Here is a 21441-nt window from a genome sequence, read left to right on the forward strand (position 1 = left end):
CTAGTGATACAAATGCTAACCCCCGGAATGAAACAGCTAAAGCCATCACCACAAGAAGTGGTATTACACTTAAACCACCTGAAATGCCTGTGATTTCTGATGACCCTATTCCTACTCCACAAGAACCACAACCTGAACAAGATAAGGAATCAGAACCGGTAGTTGGAAAGGTTAATGAAGATAACACAGTTAAGGCTAAACCTTATGTTAAAACATACCAACCACCACTTCCTTACCAGAGTAAAATGAGAAAAGAAAGACTTGAAGCCGAGCAATCCAAATTCTTGGATATGTTTAAACAAATAAATGACAATCTTCCTTTCATTGATGTGATTTCAGGAATGCCTAGATATGCTAAATTCTTGAAAGATCTAATCACAAATAGAAAGAAAATGGAAGAACTCTCGGCTGTTACTATGAATGCTAATTGTTCTGCAGTACTGTTGAATAAGATACCAGAAAAACTCTCTGATCTAGGAAGTTTCACGATTCCATGTTTTCTGGGTAGTCTTAGTTCAATAGAAGCATTGGCAGACTTAGGTGCTAGTATAAATTTAATGCCATATTCACTATACGCTAAACTAGACCTTGGAGAATTAAAACCAACACGAATAAGTATACAACTAGCTGATCGATCAGTAAAATATCCTAGAGGGATAATGGAGAACATGCTAGTTAAAGTTGATACTTTAGTATTTCCAGTAGATTTTGTTATTATGGACATGAAAGAAGATTCTCGAGTTCCTCTCATATTAGGAAGACCATTCTTAAACACGACTAAAGCAATAATAGACGTGTTCGGCAAGAAACTGACCCTAAGTATAGAGGACGAGAGTGTTACCTTTTCAGTTGATAGAGCAATGCAACAACCGCAATCTGCAGATGATACATGTTATTATATTCAAACTATAGATTCACATGCAGAATTGTTAGAAGAATTTCCAGAATTACAAGGAACAGGAGAATGTTCTTTAGGAGAAGGAACTGAACCAATTGATGAAGCTGAAATGTTAGCTACACTTATGGCTAATGGATATAAACCAACAACAGAAGAAATTCAAATGCTAAAAGAAGAAGACAGATATCAATATAAATCATTGATAGAAGAACCACCGACATTAGAGTTAAAGCCACTTCCAAACCATTTGGAATATGCTTATTTACATGGTGAATCTGAATTACCTGTAATAATATCGTCTTCTCTTACGGAAAATGAAAAATCTCAACTCATTTCTGTGCTAAAAGCTCATAAACCAGCTATTGCATGGAAGATTCATGATATTAAAGGCACAAGTCTTTCGTATTGCACACATAAAATCCTTATAGAAGAAGGTCATAAAACGTATGTGCAACGCCAACGAAGACTAAATCCTAATATGCAAGATGTTGTTAAGAAAGAAATTATTAAACTACTAGATGCAGGTTTAATTTATCCAATCTCTGATAGTCCATGGGTAAGCCCAGTTCAATGCGTACCTAAAAAAGGTGGCATGACTGTCATCACAAATGAGAAAAATGAGCTTATTCCTACTAGGACTGTAACAGGATGGCGTGTTTGTATTGATTATAGAAAATTAAATGACGCCACCAGAAAAGATCATTTTCCCTTACCTTTCATTGATCAAATGTTGGAAAGATTAGCCGGGAACAGTTACTATTATTTTCTTAATGGTTTTTTCGGATATTTTCAAATTCCAATAGCACCCGAGGACCAAGAGAAAACCACATACACGTGCCCTTATGGTACTTTTGCTTACAAATGCATTCCATTTGGACTTTGCAACGCCCCTGCAACCTTTCAAAGGTGCATGATGGCGATTTTTCACGACATGATAGAAGAATGCATGGAAGTCTTGATGGATGACTTTTCAGTCTTCGGTGATACTTTTGAAACATGTCTAGTTAATCTTGAACGAATGCTCATTAGATGCGAACAATCAAATCTAGTTCTTAATTGGGAGAAATGCCATTTCATGGTTAAAGAAGGCATCGTTCTTGGTCATAAAATTTCAAAGGAAGGAATTGAAGTGGATAGAGCTAAAGTAGATGTAATTGCTAAACTTCCACATCCCACCAATGTTAGAGGAGTTAGGAGTTTTCTAGGGCATGCCGGTTTTTACCGACGTTTCATAAAAGATTTTTCTAAAATTGCCACTCCTATGAATAAACTCCTAGAAAAGGATGCTCCATTCATCTTTTCAGATGAATGCATCAAATCTTTTAATATTCTTAAAGAAAAACTCACTAATGCGCCGATCATGATAACTCCAAATTGGAATCTACCATTTGAACTAATGTGCGATGCAAGTGATTTTGCAATGGGAGCCGTTTTAGGACAAAGGATTGAAAAACGATTTCAACCTATTTATTATGCTAGTAAGACGTTACAAGGAGCACAAACGAATTATACAACTACGGAAAAAGAACTCCTTGCTATTGTCTTTGCTTTTGACAAATTTCGTTCATATCTCGTTCTAGCTAAAACGGTGGTCTATACTGACCATTCTGCTCTTAGATACCTATTTTCGAAACAAGATGCCAAACCACGATTAATCCGTTGAATCTTACTCTTACAAGAGTTCGATATTGAAATTCGAGATAAAAAGGGAGCAGAAAATCTCGCCGCTGATCATCTTTCTCGTCTTGAAAATCCCGAATTAGAAGTTCTAAATGAATCGGCCATACAAGATAACTTTCCTGATGAATATCTATTGAAGATAGATTATAGTGAAATTCCATGGTTTGCAGACTATGCAAAATACTTAGTATGTGGATTCCTTGAAAAAGGATTATCGTACCAAAAACGAAAGAAATTCTTTAGTGATATAAAACACTATTTCTGGGAAGATCCACATTTGTTTAAAAGTTGTCCCGATGGAATAATACGCCGATGTGTATTCAGAGATGAAGCTAGTCAAATCTTAAACCATTGTCACACAGGACCAACAAGAGGGTATTATGGGCCTCAGCTCACAGCAAGAAAAGTTTACGATGCTGGATTCTATTGGCCTACAATTTTTAAAGAAGCACACCTTCTTTGCAAATCCTGTGATGCATGTCAAAGGGCCGGAAAAATAAGTCAACGTAATGAAATGCCACAAAATGTCATTCAAGTATGTGAAGTATTTGACATTTGGGGTATTGACTTTATGGGTCCATTTCCAAAATCTCATAATAATCTCTACATTCTCGTTGCCATTGATTATGTATCTAAATGGGCGGAAGCACAAGCTCTCCCCACTAATGATGCACGAGTTGTAGTCAACTTCTTAAAACGTCTTTTTGCTAGGTTTGAAACACCGAAAGCTTTAATAAGTGATCGGGGTACTCATTTCTGTAATAATTAACTTGAAAAAGTTCACAAAAGATATGGAGTAACTCATAAAATCTCTACTGCTTATCATCCACAAACAAGTGGACAAGTTAAAAATACCAACCGAGCTTTAAAATGTATTCTAGAGAAAACCGTAGGATCAAATCCGAAGGAATAGTCCATGAAATTGGAGGATGCACTCTGGGCTTTTAGAACAGCCTACAAAACTCCAACTGGAACCACACCTTTTAAACTCGTTTACGGAAAAGCATGTCATCTTCCAGTAGAAATTGAACACAAAGCATTTTGGGCTTTGAAATCTTGATTTACATGAAGCTGGACGTCTACGGTTAAGCCAACTAAACGAATTAGAAGAATTAAGACATGAAGCATACGGAAATTTGTTAATCTATAAGGAAAGAACGAAGAAATGGCATGATAAAAGAATCAGAAGTTCAAAAGAATTTAAAGAAGGAGACAGAGTTCTTCTTTTCAATTCACGATTCAAGCTATTTCCTGGAAAATTGAAATCAAGATGGTCTGGACCATTCATAATCAAAAGAGTTTTCCCGTACGGAACAGTAGAATTAATAAATTCAAATGAGATTGAATTTAAAGTTAATGGTCACAGAGTTAAACATTACATAGATAATCCAATGGAAGTTGAAGATGAAGTTAATCACAATTTCGACACCACATCGAACTAAGTGTGGGAAGGTTCGAATCTTTTTAGGGTAATAGTTATTTCTGTTAGAGTTAGATATTCTGTTTTCGTGTAGTTTCCGAGAATGGAATCCGAATGGTCTTTCCCTAGCAGACCCTAAAGAACTAGTCTTCTCCCCCCATTCTGAATTTTTATTTTTTTTAGGTTTTACGAGATGAAGAATTCCTTTGATCTGAACCATGGTCTAATGCTACACGCTATGATTACTAAACGTAATAATAACACACTTCCGAGTGAACTGGTGTCATTCATAAGAGAAAAAATGGATGGAGTAAGAAAAGAACTCAGAAAAGATCATCATAAGATACATTTTGGTAAAGAAAAATCAAAATCCGCAACAAAAAGAAGAGCACGACACCTTGAAAGATGTTACAAATGCGGAAAATGATCACACGAAGGTAAATGTTCAAATAATCAAACATATTCAAATACCGAATTTGTTACTCTATGCAGAGAAGGACCGTTCATATGTTTAGAAGAAAAGATATTGAAGATTCGAGGTTATTCTTACGTAGCTATGGAGAACCAAAGCACACGACTCTCCTATGAGTCGGCTAAAGCAGGTCTCTGAGAATTCTATCTCACAGGTAAGTATGTACAGTTTTTATTTTTATTTTTATTGCTTTTAACCTTTTGATAGTAAACGCTGAATCGTTCGCTATAAAGTATTAAATTGGTATTCAATAAAATTAGGTATGCGTAACCGAAATTATTGATATCATACAAAAATTTATTACATCACTGCGAAATTTACCATTTATTCTTAAGGTATAAATATCTTTAATCAATCAACCCAAAATATTTCAGAAATTCGTCAGGAGTAAAACTAGGTAATATAACCGAAATTACTTTACCGAAAAGAGGGACGTATATTTTTGATAATATTTAATTGATTAAAGTGGGATAAAAGACCAAAAAGATTTTTAATTTTACTATGTTAAATTAATATTGTAAACTTTTTAAAATCAATATATTTAAGTTTGTAAATATTTGAAAAATTAAAAATAAGTTTGTATGTATAAAAACAAAAATATAATATAAGTTTGGTGAGAATTTTTATAATATGAATTTTGAATTTTATGCATTTTAAATTTAATTTTGGTGTGAATTTAAAAACAAAAATTTACTTTATTTCACTAAGTTAAAAATTTGATTTTTAAAATTCGCCGTGAGTTGAAAACTAGGTCGTTGAACCGAAATTGCTCTACTCAAGGGAGGGATGAGAACTTTTATTATCATTATTTTTAATCTTATTGAATTAAAGTATTTCAAAAACATTAAAAAACTCAAAAATCTTTACTTTTAAAACAACGCTTTGAAATAACAAAATTTTAAAACTTTGTTGAGAGACGGACTAGGACAACGATCCGAAACGTTCTCACTCCTAAAAAGAAACAAATTTTTAAATTTTTTTAATTATTTGTTTTAATTAGTACAAGGTTTTTATATAAAAAAAATGCCAGACCCCATGCGATCGCATGGGGTTTCTTTGAAAAACTCATGCGGTCGCATGAGGACCGAAAACTGGTCAGATTGAAAAGAGCAGCTCGCTGTTCTGCTGCTTCACAAACACACATACATACACGAATCATCTCCCAAAAACACCCCTAAATTCGCCATTTTTTCACCAAAATTCACCAAATTTCTTGCTATAATCCGCTCTAATCATGAATTTGATAAGAAGTTTATCAAGAAGGGTAACAATTACACCCCTAAACCTCTTTAAATTTGATTTTTAGTGTTCTTGATCTATAATTTTCCTAATTTGATTTTGTTAATTTCTGGTGTAATTAGAGTTAAATTGTTAGTATATTATGCATGTATAACCTAGATTGATGCTATTTAACATGATTTGAAGCCAAAAACTTCCAAATTTTTAGGAATCTAGGGTTTGTGTTCTTGAGCAATTTGGTATAAACAGGTTATGACCAATTTTTGTCATGAATTATTGCTAATTTAAGTAGTGTAATATGTTTAGGTAGCTAAATGATCCAAACTTTGATCCAAAACATGATTTTTGAGAATTAAAGTGGACTTTTTAGGTATAAAATTCATGAACTTGATTAAATTGATGTAAATGTCATTCGAAACTTGTTTAATTGCTAGTAATAGTTATTTTAACATGTTATTTGAGTTGAATGCTTATGAACTTTGTAAACATTTTCATATATGCTTATTTGAAAAAGTGTAGAATTGTAAAAATTGTGAAAATGTGTATAAGTTTAATTTTGATTGAACATGTTATTGTAATTGTTTCAAGTTGTTATTTTGCTAACACTAATGCATATTTGGATGCACAAAATTTATGTTTAATGTGTTTTACAGAGAAATACCGATACTGATGGTGCTTCATCATCATCTAGGCAACCTGCTCCAGAACCTGAACTAGAAATGCAATATGAATCGGAGCAACAACAGGAACAACAACAACAACCTGATCAACACATACCTTATTATGATCCGCATCAAGAATATGTTGATGCCTACGTAGTATTTTCGATTCATCCGATAATAGCTCACCCAACGATTCATGAAGAACAGTTGCATCCCAATCTAAGATTTGATCGAAGCTGGAAAGATTACCCAACATATCAAAGTAACAAATTCAAATTGGTAACGAAAAATGTAGAAGTGCCGAGGGTAATCGATTGGGAGCCTTTGGAAAGGGTCCAACTAGTTAACTCAGTTAGACAGCATTTGATCCAAAGGTATGGCAGCTCTTCTTTTCCCGATTGGGAACATTTATTCACCATTCGTAGACCTGTATATAAGGAAGGTGTGTTGAGCTTATGAGTACTATAGCGTTAAATGCGGATGTAGATAGGTTAGATGACAGAAGTTTTCTTAGATTTATACTTGGCCGTAGGATGTACAGGATGTCAATGCTGGACATGGCCAGGGCTTTACAGATATATACGCCCGCTGAATTACTATTACCCAATTGTACAAATTTGATTTATCATGGTGAAAGAGTAGATAAGAATTTTGATGCTAACGCCGTCTGGAGGCGTATGTCATATTTTAATATTTTTGGGCGGGCAGGAACACATACCTACTTACATATTAACAAAGCCGAACTTCGTATAATTCATAGATTTCTGGCTAACTCGATTACACAGAGAGGTCACAACAAGGAGAAAATGACCTTACATGATTTATTTTACCTAAAGTGTATTTGAGACCCAAGAGGCTTTGTTAATATCCCTTACTGTGTTGATTTTTATTTGTCTAAAATGGTGGAAGGAATACGGGAAGGGGGAGTAATAGGAGGAGGTATTTTTGTTACTCTCATTGGAGAGTATTTGGGTGTAGATAGGGATCAAGGGGGTCCACTTTTGGTATGTAGGGAACAGGTTGAGCCTTTAGGATTGAGGGTCTATCAGGGTGCTAAGGTATTAAAGAGCAGACGCAATCAGGCAGTACCCTATGATGGTAATCATCCACAGGTAGAGAGAGGTTCAGATGAGGAAATGGAGGAAGCGGATGACATTAGGGATGTCATTAGGGAGGCTATGACTGACGTCTACCAGCGTGTAGATGAGCTAGAAATGAAAAACGAGGAGAGACATAGACGGTACGAGCAGTGGCAAGTCCGGAATGAGTACGAGCATTCCAGGTAACGATAGCATGATAGATGGCACTATCATCAGCATTAGATCATGAGCCGGCTATCACCTCAGGATCACTGCGTACCAACCCGACCCGCTTACTATCCTCCACACCAGCCCGAGATGAGACCACCATTTACTCTCTACGACCCTAACCAGGCCTAGAAGTACACCTATCACCAACCATGGAACCCAACCGACGACATGAACTAGAACCCCTATCCAGATTGATATAGTTCCCGTTGGTGATTTCTATGATTTTTATCTTTTTATTATTTCTATTTATTTATGTTTAAACACATTATATTTTGATACTTTTATGTAAGTTTTAACATTTTTATTATTTTGTACTAATATTTCATATTTGATTTGAAAGTGGGATGTTCAGTCCCATTTCAAATTACCATGCATGTTTATATTTGTATGTATGAATATTGTCAATTGTATACAATAGGGTAAAACAGCGCATTTTCAAAGACTGACATTAAGTTCAGCAAAATCTACTAATTTTGACGACAAAACGAAAAACAAATGTGATGTAACAACAAGACGGAATGAACAAATGATGTGCACCATTTATCATTCAACAAACAAACGCCAATATGTTTGAAAACTTTGGTAAAATTTAATCATTTTTCTACGCTAATTACCCTCAATAATTTAAATTGTTACTGATTTCTTGCAAATGAGGGCATTGCAAGATCTTAAGTGTGGGAAGGGGTTAAATTCTTTCGGATTTTTAAAATTTTTTGACTTAAACACTTGGTTACCATTAAAAATACTAGTAACGCAGTAGTTGTATCAGAATCTAGTGCTCTCTGATAATAAAGAACAGCCCTAGTCTTATATATTGACTACCCAATTCTAGTAAAAATTTTCAAAATTTTTAATTAAATGAACTCAAAATCATGTTTATACATATTTATGAGCAATAAAACTAGGTGTTAACACCGAAATTATTATTACCTCGGAAAGGACATAAATTGAGAAACAATCCAAAATGTTAGAATTCATTTAAAATAGAATAGAGGACAATAAAAAGGCAAAGAAAGGAAAATAAAAGCCAAGTGTGGGAAAAATTTACAAAGTTATTTAAAACATATATCACATATTTTTGTACAAATAATTGAAGATACTTTTGTTTTGGACAAAATTAACCGTTTTACCCTGTAAATTGTAATATATTTAAAAGAAAGATGGATCTACACGATGAATCAATTCCATCATTAAAAGGAAGTAAAGTCTTCCGAAAAAGACACGCGCTTCTTGATTTAGGTCAGGAAGTTGTCGTCCAGACCAGTTGTAGAGTCTACGAAAAACCTTGAAAAGTTTTCTCGAAAATCAGCTGGAAATCCACGGACCTCAGCATCAAACAGGGTCGCAAGTGGTCAGACTTATCCTAACCATGAGAGGATCTGTCTCGTAAAATGGGGAGGGCGCCGTGCAAATTAGCTTGATAAGACTAATGAATCAGACCCCCAGAAAGGATAATCTCCTTAAAGATTAAAAATCAGCTTTTAAGCCTGATATTACTCAATCCTAGAGATTGACCTTAAAGATTAAGAATTACAAACTCATGGAATTCGATGACATCTAAACTCGAGCTTGAACGAGAAAATATTTTGATCAAATTGCAAACCGATTTGTTTTCCGAAAACCCATTTTTAATGCGTTCATTACCATTGAACGTAAAATCCTAGGAATTCACCTGGAATTCATTAGATCACCTGAACCAAATCGGGTGTCAACCGTAAAAACGGTGGTTGCATAGCATGGTCGAAGACAGGACCATGTGCCAGACCGAAAAACCATAGGGTGAGCTTTACTATTGCTCCTACAAAGGATAGTAATTGCATCCGACACGTTATAGACCATAATTAAAAGCATGTCACGGGACATTGCCTTAACAGTTGCTTGTTCAACGCTTTCCTTTACAACCGGACGGTAGTTTACCGAAAGGTAATATACGGAGCAAGTAAACTGGATGTGTTGCTTTCCCAATACAAGGTTAGCAAGTGGGTGACACAAAACCGCAAGTTTTGAGCTAAAATTTTCAAATCTGAAACCCACAAAACCCACAAAAAGATTTTGCAAACACCGGTGAAGGGTTATTCCGGAAAACTTATCTAGGTTAAAAGTTAGATTTTCAAAAGATCAAATGTTTTCATAAAGATCCAATTTCCTTAAGGATCTAAATTTTCATAGTCATGTGAGACTGTAAACCACAACGTTACTATCATTGTTCATACCGCCGTATGGAAATCACTGATGTACAAAGTGTGAAGAATAAAGAAGTGATTCTAGTATTTTTATTTCAAGACTATATTGCTTGAGGACAAGCAACGCTCAAGTGTGGGAATATTTGATAATGCTAAAGCGAACATATATTTCATAGCATTATCCCTCAAGAAAGACAAGCTTTTGGTTGCAATTGTTCTATTTACAAGTGATATTCGTTTAAATAATAAAAGGTGAAGAAAAAAGACAGATTCGACGAATTGAAGATGCAAACGACCAAAAAGCTCAAAAGTACAAATTACAATCAAAGTGGTTCAAATTATTGATGAGAAACGCTTAAAAGTTACAAAAGTACAAGACACAAAACGCAAAATACAAGATATTAAATTGTACGCAAGGACGTTCGAAAATCCAGAACCGGGACCAGAGTCAACTCTCAACGTTCGACGCAACGGAGCAAAAATTACAAGTCAACTATGCACATAAATATAATATAATATATAAATAATTCTTAAAATTATTTATATATTATATATATTTAATAAAACCGTCGGCAAGAAGAAAACAACAACATGTGAACTCTCCCAGCTGGCCATGCGATTGCATGGCCAGGAAGAAGAAAATCCATGCGATCGCATGGCCCCAATTTGAGGGTCAGGTCCTATAAAATTCGCAGTTTTGGTTGAACAAAAACACATCTTTTTCTTTCTTCATTCTCTCAACGTATATATATATATATATATATATATATATATATATATATATATATATATATATATTATAATTTTAATTTTAATTTTAATTTTAATAATAATAAGGGTATGTTAGCGAATGTTGTAAGGGTGTAACTCGAAATTCTGTCCGTGTAACGCTACGCTATTATTACTCATTGTAAGTTATGTTAAACCTTTTTAAATTAATGTCTCGTAGCTAAGTTATTATTATGCTTATTTAAGCCGAAGTAATCGTGATGTTGGGCTAAATATTAAGACGGGGTAATTGGGCTTTGTACCATAATTGGGGTTTGGACAAAAGAACGACACTTGTGGAAATTAGACTATGGGCTATTAATGGGCTTTATATTTGTTTAATTAAATGATAGTTTGTTAATTTAATATAAAGATTTACAATTGGACGTACCTATAAATAACCATATACACTCGATCGGACACGATGGGCGGGATATTTATAAGTACTAATAATCGTTCATTTAACCGGACACGAGAATGGATTAATAGTTAATGGACTTATTAAAACAGGGGTGAATTATATACAAGGACACTTGGTGTAATTATAGTTTAAGTCCCCAATTAGTTGGAATATTTGACTTCGAATATAAGGATAATTTGACGAGGACACTCACACTTTATATTTGGTTGCAATTGTTCTATTTACAAGTGATATTCTTTTAAATAATAAAAGGTGAAGACAAAAGACAGATTCGACGAATTGAAGACGCAAACGACCAAAAAGCTCAAAAGTACAAATTACAGTCAAAGTGGTTCATATTATTGATGAGAAACGCTTAAAAGTTACAAAAGTACAAGACGCAAAACGCAAAATACAAGATATTAAATTGTACGCAACGACGTTCGAAAATCCGGAACCGGGACCAGAGTCAACTCTCAACGCTCGACGCAACGGAGCAAAAATTACAAGTCAACTATGCACATAAATATAATATAATATATAAATAATTCTTAAAATTATTTATATATTATATATATATTTAATAAAACTGTCGGCAAGAAGAAAACAACAACATGTGAACTCTCCCAGCTGGCCATGCGATCGCATGGCCAGGAAGAAGAAAATCCATGCGATCGCATGGACCCAATTTGAGGGTCAGGTCCTATAAATTTCGCAGTTTTGGTTGAACAAAAACACATCTTTTTCTTTCTTCATTCTCTCAACGTGTATATATATATATATATATGTATATATATATATATGTATATATATATATATATATATATATATATATATATATATATATATGTATATATATATATATATATATATATATATATATATATATATATATGTATATATATATATATATATATGTATATATATATATATATTATAATTTTAATTTTAATTTTAATTTTAATAATAATAAGGGAATGTTAGCGAATGTTGTAAGGGTGTAACTCGAAATTCTGTCCGTGTAACGCTACGCTATTATTAATCATTGTAAGTTATGTTCAACCTTTTTAAATTAATGTTTCGTAGCTAAGTTATTATTATGCTTATTTAAGCCGAAGTAATCGTGATGTTGGGCTAAATATTAAGACGGGGTAATTGGGCTTTGTACCATAATTGGGGTTTGGACAAAAGAACGACACTTGTGAAAATTAGACTATGGGCTATTAATGGGCTTTATATTTGTTTAATTAAATGATAGTTTGTTAATTTAATATAAAGATTTACAATTGGACGTACCTATAAATAACCATATACACTCGATCAGACACGATGGGCGGAATATTTATAAGTACTAATAATCGTTCATTTAACCGGACACGGGAATGGATTAATAGTTAATGGACTTATTAAAACAGGGGTGAATTATATACAAGGACACTTGGTGTAATTATAGTTTAAGTCCCCAATTAGTTGGAATATTTGACTTCAGATATAAGAATAATTTGACGAGGACACTCGCACTTTATATTTATGACTGATGGACTGTTATGGACAAAAACCAGATGGACATATTGAATAATCCAGGACAAAGGACAATTAACCCATGGTAATAAACTAAAATCAACACGTCAAATATCATGATTACGGAAATTTAAATAAGCATAATTCCTTTATTTCATATTTAATTTCACTTTTAATTATCGCACTATAATTTATTGTCTTTAATTATCGTACTTTTTATCGCAATTTTATTTATTGTCATTTTATTTATCGCACTTTAATTTAGTGCACTTTAATTATTGTTATTTACTTTACGCTTTAAATTAAGTCTTTTATATATTTAATATTTTGCATTAGGTTTTAACTGCGACTAAAGTTTTAAAATCGACAAACCGGTCATTAAACGGTAAAGTCCCCCTTTTATAATAATAATATTACTTATATATATATATATATATATATATATATATATATATATATATATATATATATATATATATATACAAATATAGTTTTAAAAATATAGCGTTAAACTTGGCGAGTTCCCTGTGGACGAACCTGACTTACTAAAAACTACACTACTGTACAATTAGGTACACTGCCTATAAGTGTTGTAGCAAGGTTTAGGTATTTCCACTCTATAAATAAATAAATAACTTGTGTAAAATTGTATCGTATTTAATAGTATTTCCTAGTAAAAATATCACTATTTTGTACCCTTCGCTTTAACATTAGATGCCCAAGGATAGAGTAAATTCGATGTGTAAAATTTTAGTCCATCATTTTATGCATTCCTTCTGATGTTTCTATTTGTTTCATCTCTTTGAAGACATTCTCTCATATGCCTTTGTATTTCCTTTTTTATGTCAATATAAATCTTTTTGCCAAAAAAAAAAAAAAAAAAAAAAAAAAACCAAGAGACCAATTAAGTTCATTACGATATCTATTAGGTTTCAATTGTGATCCCCGAATGTCATTAAAGAAATCATGTCTATCTAACGTTCTCTTATTCTTCTTTTTATGAGGAAAGAGCACCACCAAGCATCTTGTCGAAATATCATATTTTAAACTATACCATGCGTATTATTTATCACATTTGATCCAAAATCCTTAAATTGACCTAACATTTTTCGACTCTCGATAACACAATTGACAATTCTTAAGCCTATTTTTTTGGCCTATTTGTTTTGATATCGACAGCCCCTTTACAAGGCCCGGAAGGTCATACTAAGTAGCCCAAAATTGTTACAAATTTGAGAAAACTTGCGTTGACTTAGAAAAATCGCAAGGCTCCCACCCAAAACGCCATCAATGCAAGATAAAAGTGTTGGTGCATATTTGTAATCCATAGTTCTACGTTTGTTTTTATTTACATTCAGTTATGTAATGACGATTAACAGTGTACTTGTGACTAGTGAACTTATATGTGTGTGCGTTAACGTTTTAAATCAATAGTTAAACTGCCAACACAGTCGACTGACTTAATACACACAGTCGACCGACTATGTCCGGTGAAAGTATATATACGGGTTTAGACCTCCATTGTGAGGTTACTCATTCCCTTAACCCTAAAGCAGTATACTTTCGTTCCAGTAGTACCTTACGTCCATAACCCACCGAATAACACTGTTAGGAGTCGTTCTAATCTAGTTTTACATCCTAGGTTTTTGATTCATTCGACCTTGATACGACCCGTTATTCGATTGATCCTCGTTTTAGTGTTTTCCGCCTCTAGATCGAGTTACCAACGATTCAAGATCCTTCATACTTCGTCTACAAAAAGTTATAATGTAGATAAATGTACATGTTTTCTTTGTTTAGTGATAGAATTCGTTTACTGCTTCCAAGCTTTGGAATGCTTTTGATTCGATTGTATCTTTATTCGTTTCTTTCATTGATTGATGAAAATGCTTGATTTTTATATTATTGTTATTTTTGTCAAAAAAATGTACACTGAGTATATGTATTTCAGATGATTGTGACTTTGTGAGTGAATTGACCATATACAATCAACTAAGCATTCACGTCCATTCCCATAATTATCTACATCCATATACACATCCAATATACATCCATTTGGATCGTTATGTCCATTGTTTAGGCTTGGACCACTAGTATATTCATTCATTGTTGTTTTAATTTTCATCCAATAATAAATTTGTGACTACTAATAAGTTATGCCGAGGTCTCAAGTAGGGATGAGCACGGTACGGAACCGGTACCGAACCGTACCGGAACCGAAAAGTACCGGTACCGAATTTACCCAATTTCGAATACCGGTACCGTACCGTTTTTACAAAACCGGTACCGGTAATTTTCGGTATTTTACCTGTTAGTACCGAATTTGGACTGCAAAAAATATGGACTTCAAACAACATCATTCATACAAAAAACAACATCATTTTATACTAAAACAGCATCATTTTATGAGAAAGAAGATGCTGCACATCTGAACGCATGTTTTCAATTGCTCTTCCACATAAAGCCAATACATCTGGGTCAATATGGAAACTCAATATGGAGACCACTCTCGAATGAATGTAATAAGTTGACATGAGAGATAATAAAATGGTCCGGTCAGACAGATTCGGTTAGCAGGTCAATATGGAAACTCAAGTACACGCCAAAATCAGGTCTGGGTGAGCTTGCGTGAATTACCCAAAAATTTTAAAGTTGGTACAAGTGAACTAGTGTGCCAAATCTGAGTCCAAATATTATATGAGATTTTACACATTATATTCTACACATTATTTGACCTTAGACTTTCAACAATAACTTAACTTATTTCCATTTGTAGTAATACGGGACAATACGAGAATTTTCCGGTACCGTACCGGTACCGCATCTTATGTACCGAAACCGAAAAGCCAAAAAAACTGGAACCGGAACCGATCCCGTTTACCATTCGGTCCGATAAAACGGTACCGGTACCGGGTCGGTACCGATACGAAATCGGTAAATTGGTACTTCTGCTCATCCCTGGTCTCAAGGATGTGGTTTCAAGTAAAGGGCGAACTCCAATTTATTATTTAAACACGTAATAAAATAAAATAAAGGTTGAAAGAATGCGTGACATACAGTCGTCCTAGTCCCACTTGTGGGATACGATAAGACCAAAGGGGGTTCCTATATACGATTCCATATATCTATATATCTATATCTATACATCTATACTTTATATCTATCGTTCCCGATTTAAAAACTGGCTGTGGCTGTTGTTCTAATGGAGAATATGTGGAGCGCTGATTCCATTTTAATGTTCACGCCAAGCGGATTAATCGGTAAAGGTTATGGAGTCAGTTACACCATTGTTGCTGTTACCTTCATATTTATTTACCAATTTATCACACGATTTTTATCCTCCAGAAACTCTTCTTCTTCCGTCACTCCCACCCTAGTGTCTGTTTTACCCCCCTCTCAACAACATCAACAACACAGGTTCGTAATTCATCTATCTGATTCTATTTTTTTTATTTAATTTAATTTATTAAATATTATTATTATTATTCATTCGTTCGTTCATTTATTTATTTATTTATGTATTGTGTGATTGCGACAGATACGTAACTGAATTTTTTACCTGATGCGAGAGTTATCAATTATAGTGTTACTATTAGAATACCTTTTAGCAAATTAAGGATGTTGAACAAATGATGGATGATTAGGTGAATTAAAATTAACGTCAATTTCGCTGAGCTGGACCCGTGATTGAAATTAATCATATGTGTGTGGTTAGTTAATCGGTTATTTTTAGTGTAACTGTGTTGGTTTTAATTGAATTTGTTTATTAAGGTATCAAATTTGATTCTAGTAAGCTACGTTTGTGAATTTGATGCTGTGGTACTTATATTGTGATAGTAGAATTAGGGTTTGGAGAGAGATTTTTGGGATCTTCTAATGTTCATTCAGCTAGATGACATAGAGTGACCTTAAAAGGACTCTAAATAGTTTGTTACTAACTAACTGTTTTCATGAATTAATCAACATAATTTGGCTTTTTTTACTATGACAAAACACATTGTTACGGCCTGCTGCATTTCTTGATGATTTGTTCTAATGCAATTTACATTGTGTGAAGAAGGTGCGTTCTGTACACCAAAAAAACCAGCCTATAAATAATGATAAAAATCATAAAACCGTCAAAAGCTATCACACTTAAACCAGTAACTTTGCTAAGGTCATGGTTTGTAAATAGCGAACAAATGGATGCATGCCCGGTGCATATGCAAATCTCCATCTCATTTAAGAATACATCGTAAAAATATCTGTACTACTCGAGGAGAGTGACTCGCAGTTTTTTTTTTTCTTCCTTATTCGGTATCTTCCACATCTTCGTTATTAGGAATTTCATTTTCCTACTACTTCCTGCCCAGGGCCTGCTATATTGCCTCTTTTACGTTTAAAACTAATATAATTTTTTTTTTTCTTTACATGGATGTTTTTTTGTAAATGAACGAAGGTATCCAATTATACAGACCAAATGTGACCGTTAAAACTATGTTTCTGTATATAAGGAGTGGGAACTTAGTCGGTCCAAAACTGAATACTTGATACCTTGTCTGATTTAGCTCTGTGTTAGTTTCATATCACCCGTTATTAAATGTAACCTGAACTCGTTGTCGGATTTAGCAGCAGAATAAGGACATGATGATGTAAGTAAATCACTTAATTTGGCGTGTCAGATAGATATGGAAGTTGACATCTTTCTGACTACGTTTTGTGCCATATGCAGCACAGATGATAGGATCATATAATACTCTTTTTTGTATGTTATTTTTGAAACTGATTACCCTTTGGTGCTATGCTGATGCTTTTTTTCTGTCTGATTTGTAGAACATTTGATGTCATTACTGATTTGGATCTTAAAATCCTGATTGGCAAATTGGATGAGACTGTAAATCAGGATGAGAAGTGGGAGAGTCTTGTCGATAAAAGTAATTTATCACTTTCTTATTCTGCCAAGTGTTGCAAACCGAAGGTGATTGTTGATATGCTCACCTAAGGCTATGTTTTTTATGTTGTATTTTTCAATACAACCTCATACCGTATAACAAAAGTTCTAGTTTTATGGGTTCGAATCCACAAGCTAAAAAAATTAATACCCCTCATGGCCACGGGATTCACCCGCGATGACACCGGGCTGCCTGCAAAACGATTAGTCGCTCTGGGATTAGTCGGCTCACAAAACGAGTCGGATATCCATGTATACTAAGGTGTTGTTTGTGTTCAGTTTGCACATCGTATTATGCATTATGTCTGCACGCCCACAAACATTTTTATCGTAGACTGTTTTTCTTCTGAAGACATAATATAAAATAATTTCTTATTCTTTCTGCAAACTCGCAGGCTTACTGCAAATAGGATTTAAGTTATATTACAGACATAAAAACAAACAGCCATCACTATTCAACATATAGACCTTTAGGTAGTTCACATCATCTCTACAGACATGGTCTGCGGATCTTTAGACAAAAACATCTTAAAAAACAAACAAAACCTAAAAGAAAAAAGTTCAAGATCTATGAATTTTGTTCAAGCTTTGAAAACTGAATTCCAACTTTCATTTTAAAGCACAATAGATATTTAGTACTTAAGGTTCAAATTTTGTGCTCCGACTTGGAGTTTATAGGATACGTCCCTAGATTCTTTTAAATGTGAAAACTTTTACTTTTTAAAGATATCCTAATTGATTTGGCAAGTTTTGTATCTCTTATAAATGGAGGCTTTATGCCTTACTCTCATTATAAATCCATAACTCCAGTTAATCCATTTTCTACGTGATCATTTTCATATTTTAGGTTGTATCAAACTTGTCATCTTTTACTAGCAGTCCTACCTTTTATTTGTGTTTGTAGTGTGATTGTAGTGTTCCTTTATTGATGATAAATTTTACAGTTATATGTCACTTGCAGGATGGTGGTCCCACAAAGTATTTGAGTACGACGATATTCAATTCGTGTTCTTCTGAGTTACTGAAAGACTTTTATATGGATAATTTATATAGAAAGGAGTGGGACAAAACCGTAATTGATCACGAGCAGTTACAGGTAGATGAGAGTAACGGAACCGAAATTGGGCGCTTGATAAAAAAATTTCCGCTCTTGACGCCCAGAGAATACATTCTATCCTGGAGGCTTTGGGAAGGAACAGATAAAACCTATTACTGTTACAGTAAGGTATTTTATTTATTCTATTATATGTATTTATTTAATATCTATGTTATATCCCTAAGTGTGTAATTGACTTCTTAAGTGGTTTTTGTGAGTTTTTTCTGAATATGAAGTATATTAATTCGAATTAAATTTCCCTGTTTTTTACTGATAAAGATAATGATCAAGTTTCGTTAAGTTTATCTTGTTTTCTAATTTCTTTTTCACAGGTTATCTAGGTTTTATTGTAAAATGTATGATAGAGTAATGAACCTCATAATGGAATACAGCAATATTTTACCTGACTACTATTTCTATTTTCTATTTCTGTTGTTTAGTCTGTTAAAGAAAAGAATTTTAGATTTTATAACTTTATCTACCTTCGTAATCTTGTTATCTTTATTATTTTAATGTTTATAATATTAAAAGTCAGCTTGTTGTTAGGAATGTGAACATTCATTAGCGCCAAGACAAAAGAAGTACGTACGAGTTGGCCTGTTTAGATCTGGTTGGAGAATCAGTGATAGTAAGTTACTAGGTTACCTTATATATTGTGTTTGTATCTACTCTTCTGTACACACACACGCGCACACACACATGCACACGTGTGTGTGTGTATATTAGTGTGTGTACTAGTGTGTGTGTGTGTGTGTGTGTGTGTATGCGTGCGTGTGTGTGTATACATTTGTGTTTGTGTGTGTGCGCGCGTGCGTGTGTGCGTGTGTTGCTCCTTTGGATCGACACAAGGCTTAGTCTAACTTTATCCTTTTATTTTTATTTTTATTTTTCTTTTTCTTTATCCTTCAAATATAGCAGCTAGAGGTTCATGTCAGATCAAAATGGTTCACCAAGAAGATGCTGGTTTGAATGCTGACATGGCAAAGATGATATTTACCAAAGGCATATGGAGTTATGTCTGTAAAACGGACAACGCTCTTCGCAAGTATTCTGCTGCCAGACGTCTTCAACTAACTTCAACTATTGGTGCTATCACTCTTGTCCAGAAGGTGCGTATTTATCTTTCTAAATCCTTAGAGATCTGTAAATGATTTTTATTAATTTAATTAATCTTATTTATATTTAATGTATAGGTACCTTTTTCTTTGGATTCAACCAGTAAGATCGACGGTGTAGATCATCCAGAAGTTTCTGAACAACGCACCCAAGAGAAGAAACTTTCAAGAAGGCCTTCAAAGAAATTGATAGCAAATGGATTGATCCTTATTGGTGGTGCCATCTGTCTAGCTCGCGGACACACCAACTTCAGTGCGAAAGTTGCTATGGCTTATGCATTAAGCAAGTTGTCAAAGCGTCGCCAAACACTACAACCTTAATTATTTACAGTTACATGTGTAAATATTTTTGGGGGCGGGGCGAAGGAGGATTGATTTGCGAATGTAACTGGTTAAAGAAAATGTCACAAACCATGTAAATTAAAAACTCAACAGCTATTCATGTGGAGACGATGTAAACTGAACTCTGAAAATTTACTGTTGTAATAACTATAGGCGGTTTTGAACTTCTGTAAAAATATAAAATGAAATGACTGGTGAGTTGAACATTTCTCTTATCAAAGTTTGTAGTCATTTTGCTTGTACTGTTCTAAATCTGGAAAAATATAAAATTATAGCTCGGCTTAGCTCATTTACACCCCTACGGGAAACAAGGCTGCTAGAAAAACACTTGGCCCAAGTATTCGAGACACAAAATGATTATCATTTCTTAATCTTTTGGGCCAGATTTAAGAATATATTGAAAACACTTGTAATGGGCCGGATCCATAGTTATAACATTAACAGGCCACCTCTTATATATAGATAGATATCATCAAAAAAGATTATACAACTTATGTAAAATGATACTCCGTATACCAAACAATAACATAGAACTTATGTAGAGGCTCCCATGCATCGGCGGACAAACTTCTACATCAAAGAACTGTCTTTAGAACTAATAACCCTTATGAGCTAGTTCAGATAAATAAAACATGAGCTTTTGAAAAAGCTTCTTGAGGAATTAAATATAAAAAATAAAAAACTTGATGGGACTACAGTCTTACAAAGTGTTCTAACGTTGTTTTAAGTTACTGGAGCATTGGCATGTTTGCTAAGCTGTATGTGGTAGTTCTTGTAGGTTTTAAAGGAGTGTTTCGTGATCATGTTTGTATTTTCTAGCATTTTGCTAGTATTCTTATTGGTCATTAAATATTGGGATAATTACATGTGAAGTTTTTTTTTTTTTTTCAAAATTCCTTCTGCCCCCTTCTATTCCCAATTTTGTCCCTCAGTTTTTGTTCAATATTAATTTCAAAAAAGACATTAAAATGTGCCACCTCAATGTGAAGACCATTAAATATATTAGGTATCAAACAACATATATCTAAATATAACTGCATCAATGCGCGGTCAAATTTTTTCTAGTTTATAACATATCTTACATTCTTTGGAAGTTCTATGTCACGTGTAATGCACAAGCTTGTTTTACTTAGGGGTGTTCATCGGTTCGATTTTCGGTTTGTTCAGTATATTCAATTTTGATTTTTTTTTGGGAAAACCGAATTCAATATGAAAATCGAACCGAAACCGAAAACCGAACTCGAATTCGGTTCGGTTTCTGTTAAAACCGAAAATCGTGAAAAAATTTCAAAATCGTGGTAGTTTATTTGTGGCGTTACTGATGTCTAGTTATTTACAACCTAAAACAATGGCGTACTATTAAATAATTAAGAATTCGATGATTTATTAATATTTACAGCTTAAT

At 33.6% G+C, this 21441-nt stretch overlaps 1 protein-coding gene across 3 annotated transcripts; it reads left to right on the forward strand.

Annotated features, from left to right (window-relative positions):
- The first annotated feature begins 15682 nt into the window (after positions 1-15682).
- Positions 15683-20242, forward strand: LOC139866189 (uncharacterized). Of its 3 annotated transcripts, none has more exons than XM_071854343.1 (6): positions 15683-15970; positions 17366-17510; positions 18445-18708; positions 19126-19207; positions 19498-19688; positions 19773-20242. In XM_071854343.1, exons 1-6 carry the CDS (start codon positions 15756-15758, stop codon positions 20013-20015), a joined length of 1140 nt encoding a protein of 379 aa, XP_071710444.1. In that variant the 5' UTR covers positions 15683-15755; the 3' UTR covers positions 20016-20242. The 3 variants fall into 3 exon arrangements, with proteins under 3 accessions (XP_071710444.1, XP_071710445.1, XP_071710442.1); XM_071854344.1 differs by having other exon boundaries at positions 17366-17466; positions 18428-18708; positions 19495-19688; XM_071854341.1 differs by having other exon boundaries at positions 15684-15970; positions 19495-19688.
- The last annotated feature ends 1199 nt before the right edge of the window (positions 20243-21441 follow it).

This window comes from Rutidosis leptorrhynchoides, chromosome 9, assembly GCF_046630445.1.
Source record: "Rutidosis leptorrhynchoides isolate AG116_Rl617_1_P2 chromosome 9, CSIRO_AGI_Rlap_v1, whole genome shotgun sequence".
Lineage (NCBI taxonomy): Eukaryota > Viridiplantae > Streptophyta > Magnoliopsida > Asterales > Asteraceae > Rutidosis > Rutidosis leptorrhynchoides.

Bases quoted from the DNA above. Each gene is read 5' to 3' on its own strand.
- LOC139866189 (XM_071854341.1), top strand. From the start codon at position 15,756: ATGGAGAATATGTGGAGCGCTGATTCCATTTTAATGTTCACGCCAAGC. The intron at 19,208-19,494 runs GTAAGTTACTAG...CTTCAAATATAG, and splicing joins TGGTTGGAGAATCAGTGATA to CAGCTAGAGGTTCATGTCAG. The intron at 19,689-19,772 runs GTGCGTATTTAT...TTTAATGTATAG, and splicing joins CTATCACTCTTGTCCAGAAG to GTACCTTTTTCTTTGGATTC.